General features: G+C 37.7%; 1 protein-coding gene across 6 annotated transcripts in view; it reads left to right on the forward strand.

Moving 5' to 3' along the window:
* LOC116167980 (AT-rich interactive domain-containing protein 2-like) overlaps positions 1 to 17601 on the forward strand; it is a 30117-nt gene extending 12516 nt beyond the window's left edge. The window contains exons 3-16 of one of the 6 annotated variants that reach the window (XM_031483607.1): positions 1177 to 1274; positions 1327 to 1478; positions 1531 to 1749; positions 4362 to 5609; positions 5661 to 5910; positions 10511 to 10874; positions 11004 to 11192; positions 13334 to 14359; positions 14406 to 15088; positions 15136 to 15301; positions 15354 to 15518; positions 15597 to 15671; positions 16787 to 16878; positions 16928 to 17601. In XM_031483607.1, coding sequence (XP_031339467.1) covers positions 1177 to 1274; positions 1327 to 1478; positions 1531 to 1749; positions 4362 to 5609; positions 5661 to 5910; positions 10511 to 10874; positions 11004 to 11192; positions 13334 to 14359; positions 14406 to 15088; positions 15136 to 15301; positions 15354 to 15518; positions 15597 to 15671; positions 16787 to 16878; positions 16928 to 17042 — 4842 coding nt within the window. In that variant the 3' untranslated portion in view covers positions 17043 to 17601. The remainder of the gene's footprint in view (positions 1 to 1176; positions 1275 to 1326; positions 1479 to 1530; positions 1750 to 4361; positions 5610 to 5660; positions 5911 to 10510; positions 10875 to 11003; positions 11193 to 13333; positions 14360 to 14405; positions 15089 to 15135; positions 15302 to 15353; positions 15519 to 15596; positions 15672 to 16786; positions 16879 to 16927) is intronic. The other 5 variants (XM_031483608.1, XM_031483609.1, XM_031483612.1 and 2 more) reach the window with 5 other exon arrangements.
* The last annotated feature ends 937 nt before the right edge of the window (positions 17602 to 18538 follow it).

Consider the following 18538-nt stretch of genomic DNA (forward strand, 5'->3'; position numbering starts at 1 on the left):
ATCTCTACTATAAAAATGTTTTTCAATTGTCTTGACATATTTTGATATAGACAGTGACAGTATTCATAATTATAGAAACCAGATCATTTCCTTTTTCATAGTAAAACAGCATTGGTCATTGAACCAAAGTCAATTATTGGGGAAAATACAGGGTAGGCCATTAAGTGTGTGGATGGAAATGGTAGGTTTATTAACGCCCATATTTTCAACGAAATTACAATTGTTATACAGGGTGATTTATATCAAAATCGGAAAGGGCATACTCGAAAACCTAGTGCTGGTTTTGATCCCCTCTACCATCCAAATTTTTTTTACATACTTATGTGTAACACCCTGTATAGAAATAAGATTAGAATATAAAAACCAGGAAAACCAAGATATTTTGAAAACAATTAGATATGAGTATAGAACGAAAAGTGGAAGGTTTTTGGAGGAGCTAGAATCCTAAAAAAATATAAGGGTACTCCGGGGTGCTTCATTTAATAAAGCTGAAATACCCTGTAAATTTATTTTTATTTTTTTCATAGCAAATCTATTTAGTTGGCTTTTACTTTATCCAGGGTAAAAGATATAGAGGCTGGAATCCAAATTTAAGTAGTAATTTTGAAAATAAACTGATGCTTGCAAAATTTTTCATAGAATTAAAAAATGCATTTAAATACATTTTTTTAAATGCACTTTTTTAGCGCCCTACTTTGTGAACGCACCTTGTATATGTATTTCAAACTATTTTTAATTCCAACCATATCATAATACAAAAATATTGTAACGAAAAATCTTATCTTCAAAACATTAGGTGACCTCTCAATCGTTGATTCACCCTGTACATTATGCTTCTTACAGATTTTAAAAGAAGAATTGAAATATCAAATAATGTATAGGGTGTAAAAAAATGCAATTTGAGTGTGCCACACCTTTATGATTAACCATGTATAATAATTAAAATGATTACTACCTTAGACATTGAAAAATCCGGAAACTTTTTTCGATATCTTCGATAATTGACCGTTTTCAAACTTATCAGCGACCTTGTATATGGTTTAGGGCCTCTAGGGTCTTAGGTCGCATACAAGTGCATTTCAGAATGACGATTTTTGAACTGTTGTGCTGAAAAATTGGTTTCATAAGAAACATTTGGGTGATCCATTTTTTTTTAATATTCCGTTTATTTTTCAGGTTAACTCCAAGAATGCGTGGTCGGAGCTCTTTCAACAATTTAAGCTGCCCAGTAGGTGCATTAACGCTGGCGTTGGACTCAAACAGCTCTACCTTAGGTAAGTAAATCGGTTTCGTAATAATTAAAGCGTGTTGACCGCAATTTTAAAGGTACTTGGATCGATGGGAAAAGGTGCATTTTCTTGGCGAGGAGGTGGATAGAGGCAGTGACGAGGACGAAGAGAGTAGGCACAAGAGGTGGTCGGCGCGTGCGTTACATTCGGTACCGTTAAGTTATAATTACCAGCAGCATAACATAGCAGGTTAGTTTTGCCGACTCGTCTCGTCGGTGCAGTACTGTCCTCTTTATTTTAGAATCGACAAGGGAGTACAATAACCTCTCGACCGATCTGTACAAACAATCCGATTTTGACCGACTGGTACTATCGCTTCTATCGCCATTACCTAACGAGCAAGATTTCGCAATTAACGTATGCACCTTACTTTCCAACGACAGCCGGCACACCCTCAAGTTGGAGAAGTACCCGAGGATAGTCGAACACCTTCTCGCTCACACAGGCATTTACAATCATAGTAAGTGTATTTGAAATGAGTTAAGCGCACAAATTCAGTCATTCAAATTCGTTAGTCACACTTTGACTACAAGAACCCCCCGTAAATTAGTCACTTGTTTTCAAAATATTTGCCCCCCCCAAACAAAATCTTGTTCGTTGTCATTTAATTTCTGTGGCATGTTGCGAATTTTCTTTGACATCCAAATTTGCGATTTGTCAGATGTTCCTGGAGGTGAATTTTTCATGAAAAATACAGCTTAGACTTGTGTGAATTTCGTATGTCATGAATTTTTCATTTCCACTCCAGGCAAAGTCAAGGAACTCGTACCGCTCCCGCACCTAAATTTCTTTGTTTTAGTCAGCTCACTATACGTTAACATTTTCTTGGCGCAAATAATGCATTTTCAAAGTGAAGTCAAATATTTTTTTTTAGTTCTTTATATCTGTCAATGAACATACAGCAGCTTCTCGTTTTCATTATTGTTTTTTTTCTATTGTTTCAAGATAATATAATCGCCCACGCCTTTCCATATACTGTGCATGCAAAAAAATGTCATATTTGACCCTTCTCCTCAACTATTTAGGAATGCAGACTCAGTTCAGTAACAATGTAATTTATGCCCCAATGGTCTAGTGGCATTTTTTCATTTCTTTTTGTTACAATTTTTCATTTTTGTACAATTTTTCGTTTTTTTTTGTTTACAATTTTTCACTTTTTTGTTACATCTTTTTATTTTTTACCGTTTTTTATTGTTTTTGTTTTTCTTATTATTTTTATTGTGAAATATGGTTGTCCAATAAAAGTTTTTATTATTATTATTAATTTTAGGGTTTGCAACTAAGCGGCTCGAGTTCTATTCTTTGTATGAAAAATATTTTTTTTTACAAAAATGCGTACCAAATTCAGACATGCGCAGTGTATGGAACAACCTGGACGATTTACTCAAACAAATTTGAAAAAAAAATTTTAAATCAGAAATATCAATGAGAAATACCTGATATACAATCTGTGTCAACTAAAATTTCACCTCACTTCCTTGACGTTCATCTCACCCTTTAGGCGGGGTGTCTCTCGAGGTGCCTACTCCCTTAATAAATTTAAACAGTTTAAAATGCTGGTACTGTCTGTATGAGTGTCTGTAAATTATACACTAAATACCACAGTGTTACCCACTGAACTATACTTAACTGGAACGCGTACTGGCAGTCCGTGCCTTAGAAACGTAGCGCGCCGAGAGAGATAAATGCAAGGGGGATTTCTGTCACTGTCACTCATTGGGCAACTGATCATTAATTCAAAACATATCAAGTAGGCTGCTCTATGCATGCGTGAGAGTAGGACAAAGATCCCCCTTGTGCCCCTCTTTCTCTCTCGGATCCCGCTGGTCGACGGAGCGCGCGTTCCAGTATAATTATAGTTCAGTGGTGTTATCCCTTGACAGAGCTGGGTCGAGTGTTCTAAAAGACCGTTCGAGCTCCGAGCGGTTTAATTTTCTCAAAAATACTCGCGAGCATCGAGTTGTTTTGCAAAGGGAAACCGCTTGCGAGTTCCGAGCACTCCTAAACTTGAGCGGTTTAGCGTTAACGAACGAAAAAATAGCTTGCGAGCGAGAAAAAAAACGCTCATGAACGGAAAAACCGCACTTTAAGTACAAGCGGCCGCTCCGAAAAGTGCTCGCGAGCGGATCACCCGCAAACTCTTTTTCCACTTGGAGCGCTTTTTCGAGCGAAACGCTAGCGAGCAGCTCTGCCCCTTGGATTCCTTCTTCTCGAAATCTAACATAATTTAGTGACTGAATTTATGACCAGAGTGTTGCAACTTATTTTTTCTATTTCTGTGTTACAATGAGAATTTTGTGCAACTACTTTCGGCAAAAACAACGTTTCAATGAGTTCCATTGTAACATTGTTTTTGGTAACTTTTCATCTCTAAGTTGGCAGTTCGCCAAGACGTCAACGTCAAATCATCGGATGTGAAATCAAATTACATAAAATTTATGTATTTTCCTTGATTTTTGGTACACGAAGAACTTAATACATTCCAAATCAGCAGTTTACACATCCACCATAAATAAATTTATCTACGAGTAAAAAATTACACATTCACGGAATTTAAAGTTTCCAAATGTCAGTGTTGTGTTTATCCACGCTGCCTACTTAAAATTTGTCAACGAAAATGGTGTTGCCAACTTAAGACATATTAATTCTAAAGTTTCCTGTAATTTTTCATAATTACTTTTTAATTAAATTAAAGCCCCGAAATAGAAAAAATAGTATGAAAAACACGTGTTACAATGCTTTATTGTAAAACTCCTATCTTGTGGACACTCGTGCCACAAGATAGTCGTATTACAATAGGTCGCATTGTAACACTTGTCTTTCAATATACTATTGGTGTCATTCGCATTTGCTAGAGTTAGCCTTCTATGATTCCTGCTACAATAAAATAAGAGCTAAGTGCTACAGCATTTGATGAAATTGGTGTAAATTTGAAACACCCTGTACATGTTCATTTCGTACTGGTTGTACCATGAAAGTTCAACCCAAGTTCAGTTGAATGAAGCAATTTGATTGGTTCACGTGGTACAACCGGCCCTGAAAAGATGACTAACAATTTTTAACTTTTGCCAGGCTCTCTACGACAACTATTTACTAACTGTTACGACAAGATAAGGCAGCATTCATTAGATAGCTTTTGGAAGGATATAATAGAGACGGAGGAATGTTTGGATCTCACAAATGAAAATGATTTCGTTACGTCAAACTTGGACATAAGACGATCGCCTAATTTTAGTATAAAGTGTAATTCAAATTTAGAAAATACATCAACAGCTGAATCAATAGAGAACTCTATTCTTAAGACTGATACTTTAGTTAATACCTTCGCACCATCGACATCTTGTACATTGGACAGAAGAGAATCGTCGGATAGCACGAACGACAATAGTGTAAATTTATGCAAAGGACAGTTTTTTCAATTTTATCAAAGTACGTCCGATAAGGAGTTCTTCAATCTCGGACGCGCGTTAGGAACTCAGGACTATATCGGTCAGAGAGTGCTTCAAGTGGCTTCGATATTGAGGAATCTTAGTTTCATAGAGGAAAACATACCAGTATTATCGAGTAATCGGACTTTTGTTCGATTTTTGATCTTGTGCTCGAACGCGCGATGGATGAACTTGCAAAATTTAGGCTTAGACATGTTAGGAAATATTTCGTGCGAGTTTTTAATGAAAGACCTTCACGCGGACAAAATCAGTATGGCGCTAGTGAGGCTTATAACTAAAGGACTCGAAAGTGACGATCGCGCCTTTTGCATAGCCTCGTTGGACTCTTTAAATAAACTTAGTCAGAAGGAGGCGAATGAAGAAATATTGGCGCGTGCGCTTGATTCTTGTGTATATAGGCGGGTGTGTTCGTTTCTTACATTGCAAGACGTTATGGTTTTAGTTTACACTTTGGAGTGTTTGTACTCTTTGTCGTCGTTAGGTGAAAGGCCGTGTAATTTAATTGTGAATATACACGGCGTAATTGACACACTAGTATCGTTAGTCACAGTGGAAGGTAAAAGTTACGGGCCGAAAGCTTGCATCGGTATGAAACTGGTCGAGACTGTTCCTGGAGGAGGTAGCAATGTGTCTCAAAGTGTATCGGTGGCTAGCAGTTCTACAACACCAACCACAACAACTTCGATTACCACCACTTCAAGTCCATCTTCTACAGTAACAACGACCGTTTCCACTACTACAACAACACTTGTGTCGGTGTCAGCATCCGTGATCCAAACCACACCGACCAAAGCTGTTGTATCAAGCGCGCCGACCCGAAACATACAAATTGCACCTCAACGGGTCATCATTACACATGTAGCGACGACACGTAAGTTAACCCCCTTCTGTATGTTTTCGTTCCTACCATCACAACTTACAGCAACGACCACGTCCACGACTCAAGTTACACAAATTATATCACCTCAACAGTTGGTCCAGCAGCAGCACGCCCATCAGCAGGCAATTCAAGAGAACGAACAGTTCGCGTTGGCGTGGATTCGTGCCACGTACGAACCGTGTAACGGCGGACGAGTGGAACAGCAGGAATTGTACAAGCATTACATTAATTCGTGCGCGAAAATCGGACGAAGAGGCGTTATCGCTCCACTTCATTTTCCCAGATGTGTTAGGTAAGTATTGCTTAGTGCGCGCACGCGTAATCGTCATGCAAATTACATGATTTCACACTTTTACCAATTGGGTTACATACCGTACCAATGTTTGTAATAAAAATATGAGAAGTTGATATTTTTTGTTGTAAAACATCACCAATTTATATGTATGAGGTTAGGTTGGGGGTCAGCTACCTGCGGCTCGTGAGCTGCATGCGACATTTGTTTACTTTCTGGTTTTCTTTTGTTTTTTATTACAGCCTACTCTGGTGTATGAAGATATAATTAATTAATGGGCAGATACTTTTGAGAAAAATATTGAATTACCAAAAAACTAAAGACACCCCTTATAAAAATTGAAGAGAATCGAATATATCGAAATAAAATAATGGTAGTTCCATTTGAAAAACACTTTGAAGTTTGGAAATTTTACCATTTCCTTGTGAACATCCTGTATCACTAAACTTCCCAAGTGTTTCCCTTTACTCGGATTAACATTATTACACAAGTTTATTTCTTAACTTTTGTTATTGATTGGTTTTATTTACCATGGATACAATAAACAAAACAAAATCTCCATGAATCCATGTCCTGCTACAGTGTTTCCCAATCTTTGTCGGTTGGCGATCCACTTTTCCTCATCGGAATAACTCCACGGCTCATTGGTCCAACAACTTGGGTTTTTATTTGGAAAAGTTAGTAGATATACAGTGTGTCCCAGATCGCGTGGGATTGCATGGGTAACTTTGTTATTATTAAAGATAGAGAATTGGTTAAATGGGCAATGTTTTGCAGTTTTGGATGCTTATTTAAAATTTCCTTATGGAAATTCAAAATGTCGCATAGGTTCGACGTAAATTGAAAAAAACTAAAATTGGTCATTTCCTTGAATGTCTTATATCATCGAAAGTATAAGAGATATAAAAAAAAGTTTTATATAAAAGTTACTGTCTTTGATACGCTTAATTTAGAATTGATGTCAAAAAAAAATTTAAGATGGCCACTTTTGAGGAACATTTACCAACTTCCTAAAGTTAAATGGGCGCCATATTGGATTTTTAGATTACTTGATAGATTTTTTAATTCTCTTTTCAACGAGCCATCATAACATAAGATTGAAAATAAGATACCAGTTATATTAACGGTTTTTGTATTTTAATCAAGTAGTCTGTGACGAATAAAAAAAAAAACAATATCTATTCGAGGCAACAAAACAATGAAAATAATTACATCAGATGTTTAAAAAATCAGGGGTGCACACATGAGAGGGGGGTTTGGGCATTACAAATGTTCCTCATAAGTAGCCATCTTGAATTTTTTTTTACATCAATTCTAAATTAAGCGTATCAAAGACAGTCACTTTTATATAACACTTTTTTTTATATCTCATGCTTTCGATGATATAAGACATTCAAGGAAATGACCAATTTTAGTTTTTTTTTTAAATTAACGTCGAACCTATGCGACATTTTGAATTTCCATAAGGAAATTTTAAATAAGCATCTAAAACTGCAAAACATGGCCCATTTAACCAATTGTCTATCTTTAATAATAACAAAGTTACCCATGCAATCCCACGCGGTTTGGGACACACTGTATATTGACAAAATAAGCAACAAGTGATTTCATATTCACTTCACTTAACAAGGTGAAGATAGAATGTACACAGAAACCACTTTAATTTTTCAGGCTTAAATTCATACAGCTTCACTAGAGATTGTATCACAATCCATCAGTATATAAAATTTGGCCCTTTGGTGACCAGCTATATGCACATTATAGATTTTGTAGATCTAGGTAAAAATCTTCACTGATCAGCGCACGCCATCTGTCGTAAATCTTACATACGTACTGCAAGTACATATGTGCTTCGTTAGTGGGTGGTTAGAGGGCGTCTTTTTGTACCCTTCCAGGAAACCGACTGGTATCTAGAGCGTCCTTAGTATTATTAATAGTGTGCACGTAGCGTGGCCTTCGATGATGGGACAGCGTTTCCAGATTTTTGTTTAGATTTTTTCGATCTGTTGTGGTGGTTAATTCAATAGTTTTAGGATTGGGTCGCTGTGACCTACTCATGGGTAGCGACCAACCGGTTGGGTACCGTTGGCCTACGATTTAGTTGGTTCAGGGCTAAAATTTAAAAAGAGATAGGTTGACATCAACTTAATCGGAAAAATGAATGCAAAAAAACTTGACGTTAAGATATACAGGGTGTTGCATTTAAAAAATACCAACTTTGGATGAAATCTCAGAAACGGTGGTTTAAAAATTTGTGTTGACTACGCCACTGGATTCTATAAAAAATCTGTTTTTACCTTTTTTCTATCTTACACGGGTAGTAAGGTATGATAACATTCCAAAAAGTCAAACTTTTCATTTTCACCCTGTATCTCAGAAACAAACGCAGCTATACTTCATTCATTATAAGAAGGTAGTAGATGAAGATAAACACACACAGGAAAAATATAAATCGGCACCAAATTATTGTAAAGAAGAAATATCCAGTACTGCGAACAGAAATAAATCTTTGACATTAACAGTTAATGACACTTCGGCAGTTTAGTTGGCAACATAAACTACCAGCTTACAAAATTTGTCACTCGTTTTATGTTTCAGTGTAATACTGATTCGTGTTTTAACCAATCACAATGAAGGTCAAAGCTTCCCTATGCTTTCTCCCGCTACCTTCTTAAAATGAATGCAGTATAGATTGATTCGTTTCTAGGTTCCTATTAAAACTTTCACAAAAAAGCGGCACAGGGGCGCGAAAACTGCGAGTCTCTAAAAACAGCTGAGATACACTGCAGTCTCAACCAAAATGATTGATGCTTGTCGCGTGCCAAATGTTTTGTTAAATTCAGTGTATGGAGTAATTTCAGTGGCGGCGTTAAAGGGGGCGGAATTTATTGGTTTTTGAAAAAACAAGCTTTGGTAGTGTACCTTAAAAACTAAGCAGGCTTTAGAAATTAATGTTTATTCTTCTACTTTTTGATTATTCCCACAAATAACTGAGTTACAAAGTAAACACCTTTTATTGCATTTTTGGTCTTTTGCGCTGTTGCCATGTTCGCGCAAGTCGTACGTCAAAATTGAGATCGTTGATCTATGCAACTTTGAAAAGTAAATATGAAAGGTGCAAACTGCATTGGTTTTAGTTCTCAAGATATCCCCGAAAAACATCGAAAACAAGCAATTTAAAACACCCTGTACATATCCGTTTTCATTGTAGGTACCTACCAAGCTGTTAATTAGATCCCGAATGAGAGAAGAGGGTAGGGGGCATGTATGAGGGCGCAATTTTGGTGGACCGTCCAGGGCACCAGCGGTCGGTACTCCGCCACTGAATCTTGGTTGCCAGTGGTGCATTGAACAAAATGGTTGCTTATTTGAGCAATGTCTGTAGAATGAACATGGTTATTTATAGAATTTTTGTAGTAATAGAGACATATTGTATGCTCACAATTTCTGTTCCACTTGATGCGTAAAGAGGATTATTTCCATAGCATGCTACGAAATTTTGAAAAATTAGGTATTTTAATTTTTTGTGTGAAAAATTTCGACATTAATAATAATTCAATTTTGTGTCAATAATGCAAAAGTATTTTACATCTGTCATACAGATTAATTTATGTATTCTATTTTTCAAAATTGTGCAAACGTCACGAGTAAAAAGTTTCTTGAATTAGCATCAATATTTCTTTTAATTTCAATTTCAAGTTATCTATTGTAGCAGACTTAAAAGAGTTTGGAGGTTTATTATACATTTTAGGGCCAGAAAAATTAATTGTGTTTCGACAAATTCCATTTTGGTAATTAGGTCATTGTAGTCTTTACTTTCTGTCATAAAAGTGGTTTCCTCTGCATACAAAATTGGAAATAAAGTAGGTGTGTATTTTGATAGATCATTTATATAGATTAGAAACAAAGTGGGCCCTAGTACAGAACCCTGTGGCACCCCACATTTAATCTCTGTGATCTTGGACCTTTTGTTATTTAATACTATCATTTGTTTTCGTTTTGACAGGTAAGATTCAATGAGTGCCAAACTGTTATCTTTACATTTATTAATTAGTATATCATCCGCTTGTATTAACAATTGAATTTAGAGGGACAAATTCTATCAAATTCAATTTAAAATATTGAAGTCAATTATTAGTAGTCCTCGAAAATAATAATTTAAAACATTTTAATTATGGCCGTTTTGAACTATTTGTGCAGTCATTAAATATGGTTTTTTATGGATTGTAGTCGCTCCAATTTAAAATTATTGGGAACCCTGCTCTGATCTAGATGATGACTATGGCGCGCCATCACTCGCTACCTGTTACATGAAATGTTTTAGAACCGCATCGGTCAAGATTGTACACGTCCAGATGGCGCCTGCGCATAGTTGTATCTTCCAAGGTTAGGTCAATGACGATATTAAAACATCTCGTATGACGTTAGTTTTTTTGGGTGGGGTGATTTTACAACAACTCATATTTTGTATTAAAACTTTTTTGTAAATGTTTAGTTACAATTCACAGATCATGTATTTGCGTGACGATTATTAGAATACACTAAATCACGATTTATGCCTTTTACTATTTGCTTAATTGAGTTTTTAAAATTTTTTTAGATCAGTATTTGGTGGTACAGTGGGACCGAATCCAGTGAAGGGTGTAAGTGCCACTGATGCACAGTATTATGAAGGAATAAAGGTGCGAGTCCAACCCCTTGTAATAAGTGTTCAATCAATGTCTAACCTGTCAACAACTCAATCTCCAGTTAAAGGCAGTGTCCGGCGTAAAAGTCAAAATACCTCTACCGGAACGTCCCCTTCAACAACCCAAGTTCCTACAATCACTCTACATGCCGATAGTACCGATACTCCTCCGCCCTCTCCCGCTTCACCAATATTGAAGGCACAGCTAAGTGCGCCTTCAAAATCACGAGAAAACACTGTTATTAACTCGACTGTTAAAGGAGATATTAAAAGTCAGGTAATTGTTGTTGGGTTTAGATTACTTTATTCTATCACTGTCGCTTTTAAATCAAATCAGCAATGTTTCACAAAACTCCTCCCTCTCCCCTCCGCCATACGATCGCTCATACTTCAATTTTGGTAAAAGGTTATGGCACATCCGCATCTTAGTCAAGCTCTACTTGGCAGCAGTGGTAATAGTAATAACAGCGGTAAAGAATCTCAAACAAGCCCGAGTAACACATCACTCATCAAAACTTTACTCGCGACTAAGGTAAACGACTGCATGTCTTCTATCAGCATGAAGAGTTCCATGGACTGCCAATCTGTAGTGCAGGTAACATACTAATCACTAACAACCAAACTTTGAAAAAAAACCATCACACACACACACACACACTTCATGTCCTACAGGCGCACGAGCACGAAGAGTGCTTTGTGCAAATCACATTGATGTATATTTGCTTTTTCATTGGGGGTGCACATCTTGGAACATGTATTGTCTATGCCAGATATACTTGGGTATTACTGTTGTAAAATTAGCCATGGTCTGTGACATTAATTTGACAGATTACAGTAGGCCCAGTAGACAGTAATGTCTAATTTTTGATTGGTTGTCGAGATCGGCGGCCATGTTGCATCGAATATATATATTTATATAATATTGTATTGTAGTGTACGCAACACATGCCATATGTGTATGGCGTGGTGCCTACTTCTAATTTGAATTTCAATTCAAAATGGCCGCTCAGCTCCTTTTGTCGCCACTGTCGCTATAAAGTTACTGTGGACAGAATTGGAGACATCGGTACCTACTCATTATAACCAAATGCCAATTAACTGTTAGTTGATGTTGCCTGAATAACCAGTCATACCCAAGTATATTTGGTTCATAGTATATCAACATTCACTGTAATATTTAAAAAATCAAATAGTTCACAGCCTATTTGTGTAACTGTGGTGGAAGGTTCAAAGTAGTGATTGCCCCAGTCAATTAGTGGTTAATTGTTAAGTTAATTTTATTTTATCTGGCATTAGTTATAAGTTAGTAAAGCAATCTGAAAAAAGCTCAAGCTGACTTAATGTAAGAAAAGTGCTGAGTACTTTTTTTTTACATTAGGCCAATAATAAAGGCTCACTTGCAACCATTTTGATTCTGCCATCAATACTTTTCATATTGTGGAGCTAACTTAAAAAGAGTAGATCATGAGGTTTACTCTGTTGCACTTAAAACTCCTCCCATTCCATATTGACGTAAAAATTTTAGTAGAATTTTACCCGCGTATTTTAAATGGTTTTACATTGCATGTACAAGATCCCACATAAGGTTAACCTTTGCTTAATCTTAATATGTAACCAAACACATTGCCAATAGGTTGCCTAAAAATATTAAGTTAATTAAAACTAATGTAATTAATATTTCTGTCTGCTTCTATCACATGGGAAGAGCGCATGCGTACACCACGAGCAGCTGTTACGCTGTGTCCTCTTGTCACATGAAATAATGGCCCGTATGAATAAAAATAAGCAAATGCTTATACTTGCAAAATTCAAAGTAAATACTCGTAACTGCCCCTTCATGCTGGTCTGTTTAGCAGCACTGCACTGCGTCCTGTGCTGCTGCTCAGAAGCGCTGCTAAGTCGCCCAGTGGGAAGGAGCACTTACGAGTATTTACTTTGAATTTTGCAAGTATAAGCATTTGCTTACTTTTATTCATACGGGCCAATATACATGTTTCTCTCTCGCGCTTCACTTGAAATTGCGACAATTGTACTGTTCCGTATGAAAGACAGTAACAGCTGCTTGGGGTGTATGAGAGTGCGCATGGACTCTCCCCATGTGATAGAAGCAGATAGAAATATTAATTTCATTAATTTTAATTGACTTAATATTTTTAGGCAACCTATTTGCAATGTGTTTGGTTACATATGAAGATCTATAAAAAATGTATTTCACTCTGTAAACAGTTTTGACCTTATGTGGCATTTAACACTAGATTTTTTTTAATGAGTTTCGAACCAATTAAAAGCTTGCAGTTCAAATTCAATTTTAGGGTTCCATTAATTATAGTAACCATCGGAATGACCAGATCTTTAATTTATTTTCACTTGTTTTGGAATAAGGTGGAGGGAGTCTAGGTCCAACAGAGCATGGGTTTTTAGACTGAAAGGAGTAGTGGTGATGGACATGAAGGTGTTTGTCTTCTCAAAACCATAGCAAGTGAAGAATGAAATTGTACACTTTACCACTTAACTTTTAGGGGAAAATATCTGACATTTAACAATTCTTCCTGTTGCAAATTAACATTGTGCGCATTGTAATTATTGTAATATACTTGTCGTGACTTTGTAGATTTGTGGGGCATGTAACAAATGTGGTAGTTATTTGTTTTATAGAAGTTGGTGTCTAACCAGTTAATCAAATAACTCATAACGCACCCGGTTACTGTATCGTGGTACTAAAATCGGTTTTCTTAGGTTGCCGCACGTCAGCAGCAGCAGAGACTTTTAGCGCAGCAGACGCCACAGAGCTCTAAGGTTTCACAAATAAAAGTTGAAGACAAAAAATCATCCCGCATTAACGGGACGTGCCAGTTTTTCGGCGAAGACAGTACGGATGTCTCGTCCATACCGGCATCTGTCAATTCGAATTTTGGCACAGTAAAAAGGGAACCTCCCCAACCGCCTCCGCCTCCTCTGGCACCGTTAAGTAATTCGCGGGCTCTCTTGCACCGAATGGAAAACGATGACAGTGATTCCACGGGCAATAACTCCTTAGCCTCGAGTAGTGGCATCAATGTCGGTATTTCCTCAACGGAAGACGGGGAAAATAGTCTCACCAGCTTTGAGGGGCTTCTCAACGGCGTACCTAACCTCGATAATCCGTTGAATTTAAACGATGACAGTAATTCAAAAGACTCGCTCAAAAGCTTAGGTGCAAATGTTATATCTAGGAATAAGCCGTTAATGTTAGCCGATTTACTTGAAAAAAAGGTGGAGAAAGATCCGCCTATTTTAAATGGTCTACTCGCGAAAGAGCTACGAATTGGTGATAAAGGGCTCGAGTTGGTTGAGAATCATATCGATAAGGTTCTCAGTAAAGAGGCCACAATTGATCGTGTCGCATTGGCGGCCGCAAGAAATGTCGAGGAACTGTCAGGGAAACACGGTCTGAAACGATGCGCCGATGACGAAGAAGAGGATGAGGTTATCAATCCGAAGAAAATGAGGTTCCCGGGGAACGAGTTAGGTGTCAACGGATCTCTCAACGCGAGCTCCCCAGCTCCTGATTCCGTATCCAGCTCGTCAAACGGCGAAGAACCGACCGCAACCGTTTCCACCGCCGCCGCCAAATTGTTCGCCGATATCGCCGCAGATATTCTCGAGGATGAGGAGGAGGAGTTCCTGCAAGAGGCCCAAGCTCAGCAGGCTGTCGAAGAATCGGGAGTTGTGCAGGTTATTCAAAATAACAACGTACAATCGGTCTTTGTGGATCAGCCGCAGGTTTGTTTTTGTACTGAAACGTGTGGAGTTTGATTTTAATTCGTAGCCACAGGTTATAGTCTCCGCCCAGCCTCGTCAGATAATCGTTACGCAACAGGCCAATCAGATGGTACTCCCAGCCGGTGCACAATTAAAAGCCGGTCAAACTGTTATTGTACAAAACACCGCCCAACAGAGACCTCAAATGGTTTTACAGCAGGCAAACACGGGGCAATTCTTGCTTTCCCCCAGCATACAAGGCCAAATGCAACTAGTCGCGAGCACAACACAACCCGGCCAATACGTCCTGCAAACTGGAGCGACGCAAGGGGCTTACGTCGTGGCGCAATCGCAAACCGCCATGGTACACGGGCAACCGCAGACGGTTTTAGTGGCACAAACCGCTCAACAGCAAGGCTCCCCGGCTAAGACCATTATTATTCTGCAACAACCCAACACCTCGGCCACCCACCATCCCAAAGTAGTAGTCACACCCCAAGGGCAACAAGTCGTCGTCACTCAAGTCCAGAGGCCTCTGTTGCAAACGGCTTCTACGACCCCCAACATTGTTCCTACTCCGACGTCGACGGTTATCAAAACCACAGGCTCGGTCGCGGTTAGCCAAAGCGTCGCCCCCACCACTTGTACAGTAATAGAAAAAAAACCGGAGGATCCCAAGCCAATCGTTAAACCAAAAATTGTAAGGGACGTCTTGACCCCGTTCGTATGCGAGTGGGGCGACTGTCAAATGTAAGTTAACAATCGAATTAGCGCGACACGACACACTTTTGTTTTAGTGACATTAAATTTAAGTCGGCGAATCAGGTTTATCTGCACGTTTGTGCGGCGCACTGTCCCGAAACCGAAGAGGAGCTGACCTGCCAGTGGGACCGCTGCGACAACATGAAACGGAAGCGATTCTCGCTTATGACGCACATTTTTGATAAGCACTGTAACTTGGAGGTGAGTGTCGCGCCGAAGCGCTCTCGTCGTAGTTGACCCTTGCGTTTCGCAGGCGATGAAGCAGAGCCAAGTCAAACGAAAACATCAATCGCAAACGGGTAAACCCGAACCTCCGTCTCCTAGTCCGGTGGCGCCGCACCCCGGCTACGCGCCCGACGCCGCGCTGCACGCGATCAAACGTCACGCTTTGGAGTTCGTGAATCCCAAGGAATTGCAGGTAAGATTTTATCGTGAGGGGTTTAAAGGTACTATGAGCGCTTTCTTTACTGTATCTTTTGATTTCCTCTTACGTCAGCAAGGGACGGCTAAACAAGGCACTGTCACTGCTTCTCCGTCTGTGCCCAGGTCTGGGCCTACGTCTACTGAGCAGGTGAGGTGTTGGTGAAGTTGTCCGTTGCTTTTATGCCTGCTTTTAGTTAGTTTGTAACTTATTCTATTTGAGTTTGTATAAGTAATTGGAATGGGATTTTGAAGGTTTGCTTTGAGTAGGTTGTGATGTAAATGAGTCAATAAAACGAACGCGTTTGTCGGTGTTTTTGTTTCATTATTTGTTATTTCATCGCCCAACTCAACATCTCCGCCCATTCAAAGTTTGTATTGTGTTTTCTTCTCACTGGGCGGAGCTTCAATGTTCATTGTTGTTTGTACTACTCTCTCTCTCTCATATGAATTGTATTTGGGCATGGAAAAATATGGTGTGTACATAATATGTGTGATGTTTTGAATATTTCACTTAAGGTGGGATGAGCACTGGTCCATTTTTTCTGAGGAAATTAAGGGGTGGTGTAAGTCATCAATTTTCAAAGCGAGGATGGTAAACATAAATTTATTTCGGTCATTTTCCAGAACAGCTGTCATTATCTGCAAACAACTGTTGTTGCTCACTATTTATTTGTTACTTCACTGACTACAAAGATTCTGGTGTTTAACCCCACCCAAAGGAAAACTTTATAACTTGCATGAACCTCCCCTTGTGGTTTGGTTTCTGAAAGTAGTTGTTTTCCTTTTTCTCCCTTTTTTTTTTAATTTTATTTAAACCTTTTCTTTCGTAACTTTATGCTTTTAATGGAAATCAAATAGACTATTATTATTATAAACAAATACAAAGATAGCCCAATGTACTTTTGTAGCTACACCTATTGTATGTATCAACAGGGAATAGTACAAGCAACAAACAGTTTCTTTATTTTCTCGTTCATCAAAAATGATTTCATTAGTAATAGAAGTGTGCCATGTATGCTACCCTGAGCAACTCCTTTCACTATCTTAAGAATATTAATAATTATTCCTGTACTATTCAGTATAGATGCACAGAAATTGACCACAGAATACAGTAACAAATTTGAATATCGAACCAGCATGTGAAAATGCCTTGTTTAATGCCTGTAAAATCAAATTTGCGCTTTTTTTTGGTGTGATTTTACTGTTGGTAGGCGATTATAGTTTTGTGTTGTTCTAGAGGTGTTATTTTGTTGTTTGTTCAAGGATGACAACGAAGGGCCGGTCACTAAAAGCATGAGGCTGACAGCAGCTTTAATTCTTAGAAACCTGGTTATTTACAGCAACAACTGTAAAAGGTAAGTGGCGGCGCGGTGTGTTCGGTGAAATCTATATCGACTGTTTTAGGTACTTACGGCATTATGAACCACATTTGGCGAATGTTGCACTTAGTAATGTAGAATCGTCACGGACTGTAGCACAAATATTGTACGACATAAGTGATAGTGTGACTCGGAGGTGACCATCACGGTTAACGTGGACATTGAATTAAAAAGTGGCGTGAACTTGTCCGGGCGATAAAGGGACCCCCGCATGTGCTTAACGATTATTATGGAAATGTACAAATGTTAATGGATAAGTCGTAGTAAAAGCCTAATTGTTATTTTTATATAATTTGATAGGTAAACGTCGCTTTTAAAATATGCAAAGTAGTTTAGTTTAGCAATGTTGTAAAGAAATATGGTTTTATATTTCGTGCAATTTTTATTTCTGAAAAATATTTATTGAATTTTTTGTGTAGAGTTGTAAATAACAATGGACATTTTGACTTGTGCTATATTAAGAATAAGGTACTTGTTAAACAATACTTGTGATAATGAAGTACACGGTTTAACAGTATTATAATGCAGGCGATAAACGTGACATTTCTGAATCTCGTGTCCACTCTTGATATACCTATTGAATAGAAACTAACTCAGTATATTTTCATGTGTTTTATAGCAGCATCATCATCCACTACTTACCAGAATGAAAAAGCACTGTAAAATGTTTACAATTATAAATAAACTGCGTTTACTGTATATACATCATATATAATATTTGATCTATGTTTCATGTGTATTTCTGCCATTTTTATTAAACAAACAACAATTAACTGTTATGGTGTGTAACAGACTCAGGTTGCAAAGCAAAATAAAGTTGAATGACATTCTATTTGTTATCTGTCATCTGCTATCTTTTCTTAGTATACGGGGTGATCCAAAATGACTGCATGACATGTATAAATAATTTATTTAGGGTGCGGTCATAGATTTACAATGATTGCTATTTTTACTGAAGGCATTTTCGTAAATTTTGATAGACCTATGTGCGCATGTGTTAATTTTACTGAGATTTGCTCAGTTTACTGATGTGAAAAGGTGATGTGTGTGAAGTTATTTTCAATTGTTCACATGCGATAGTTCTGACTATTCTCATACTTTGAGACTATATAATGTATGTACACTCTCTATCACATGTGATCAACGCCACATATTTTCCTGTCGCCTATTTTTTTTACAAAAAACTTGGGTCTAAACACAAACACCTTATTAATAATTGTACTAGGCGATGGGTATTCATTTTAGCAAAAATCATAGTACGGTTTTTGATTTTAGTACCCATGCTGCGTCCAAGACAGTGAGGGTCAAGGGAATGGTTCAAAAAATGTGGAGCATACATTCGATCTATTCTTTTAATAGAAGTTTCGAATTGCTTTATTTAATTTTTGAAAAAAATGAACTTAAAAAAATTAGAAATTTAGGTGATCATATAAATTTATTTTTATACAAGGGCCTGCAACAGTGCGTCGGTCTTTCCTAGCTCATACCTGGTACAAAAATGTAACAAAAAGCTTTTGTGCAAATGTCACTATGGATAGTTGCACACCTACACAAATTATTTTTAAACGTACAAGTGTCCCTTTTTTTATGGTGTCAATAAATAGCCGATTTTTAAATAGAACATCCTGTATATATA

Source organism: Photinus pyralis, unplaced genomic scaffold (genome assembly GCF_008802855.1).
Source record: "Photinus pyralis isolate 1611_PpyrPB1 unplaced genomic scaffold, Ppyr1.3 Ppyr1.4_LG4, whole genome shotgun sequence".
Taxonomy (NCBI): Eukaryota; Metazoa; Arthropoda; class Insecta; order Coleoptera; family Lampyridae; genus Photinus; species Photinus pyralis.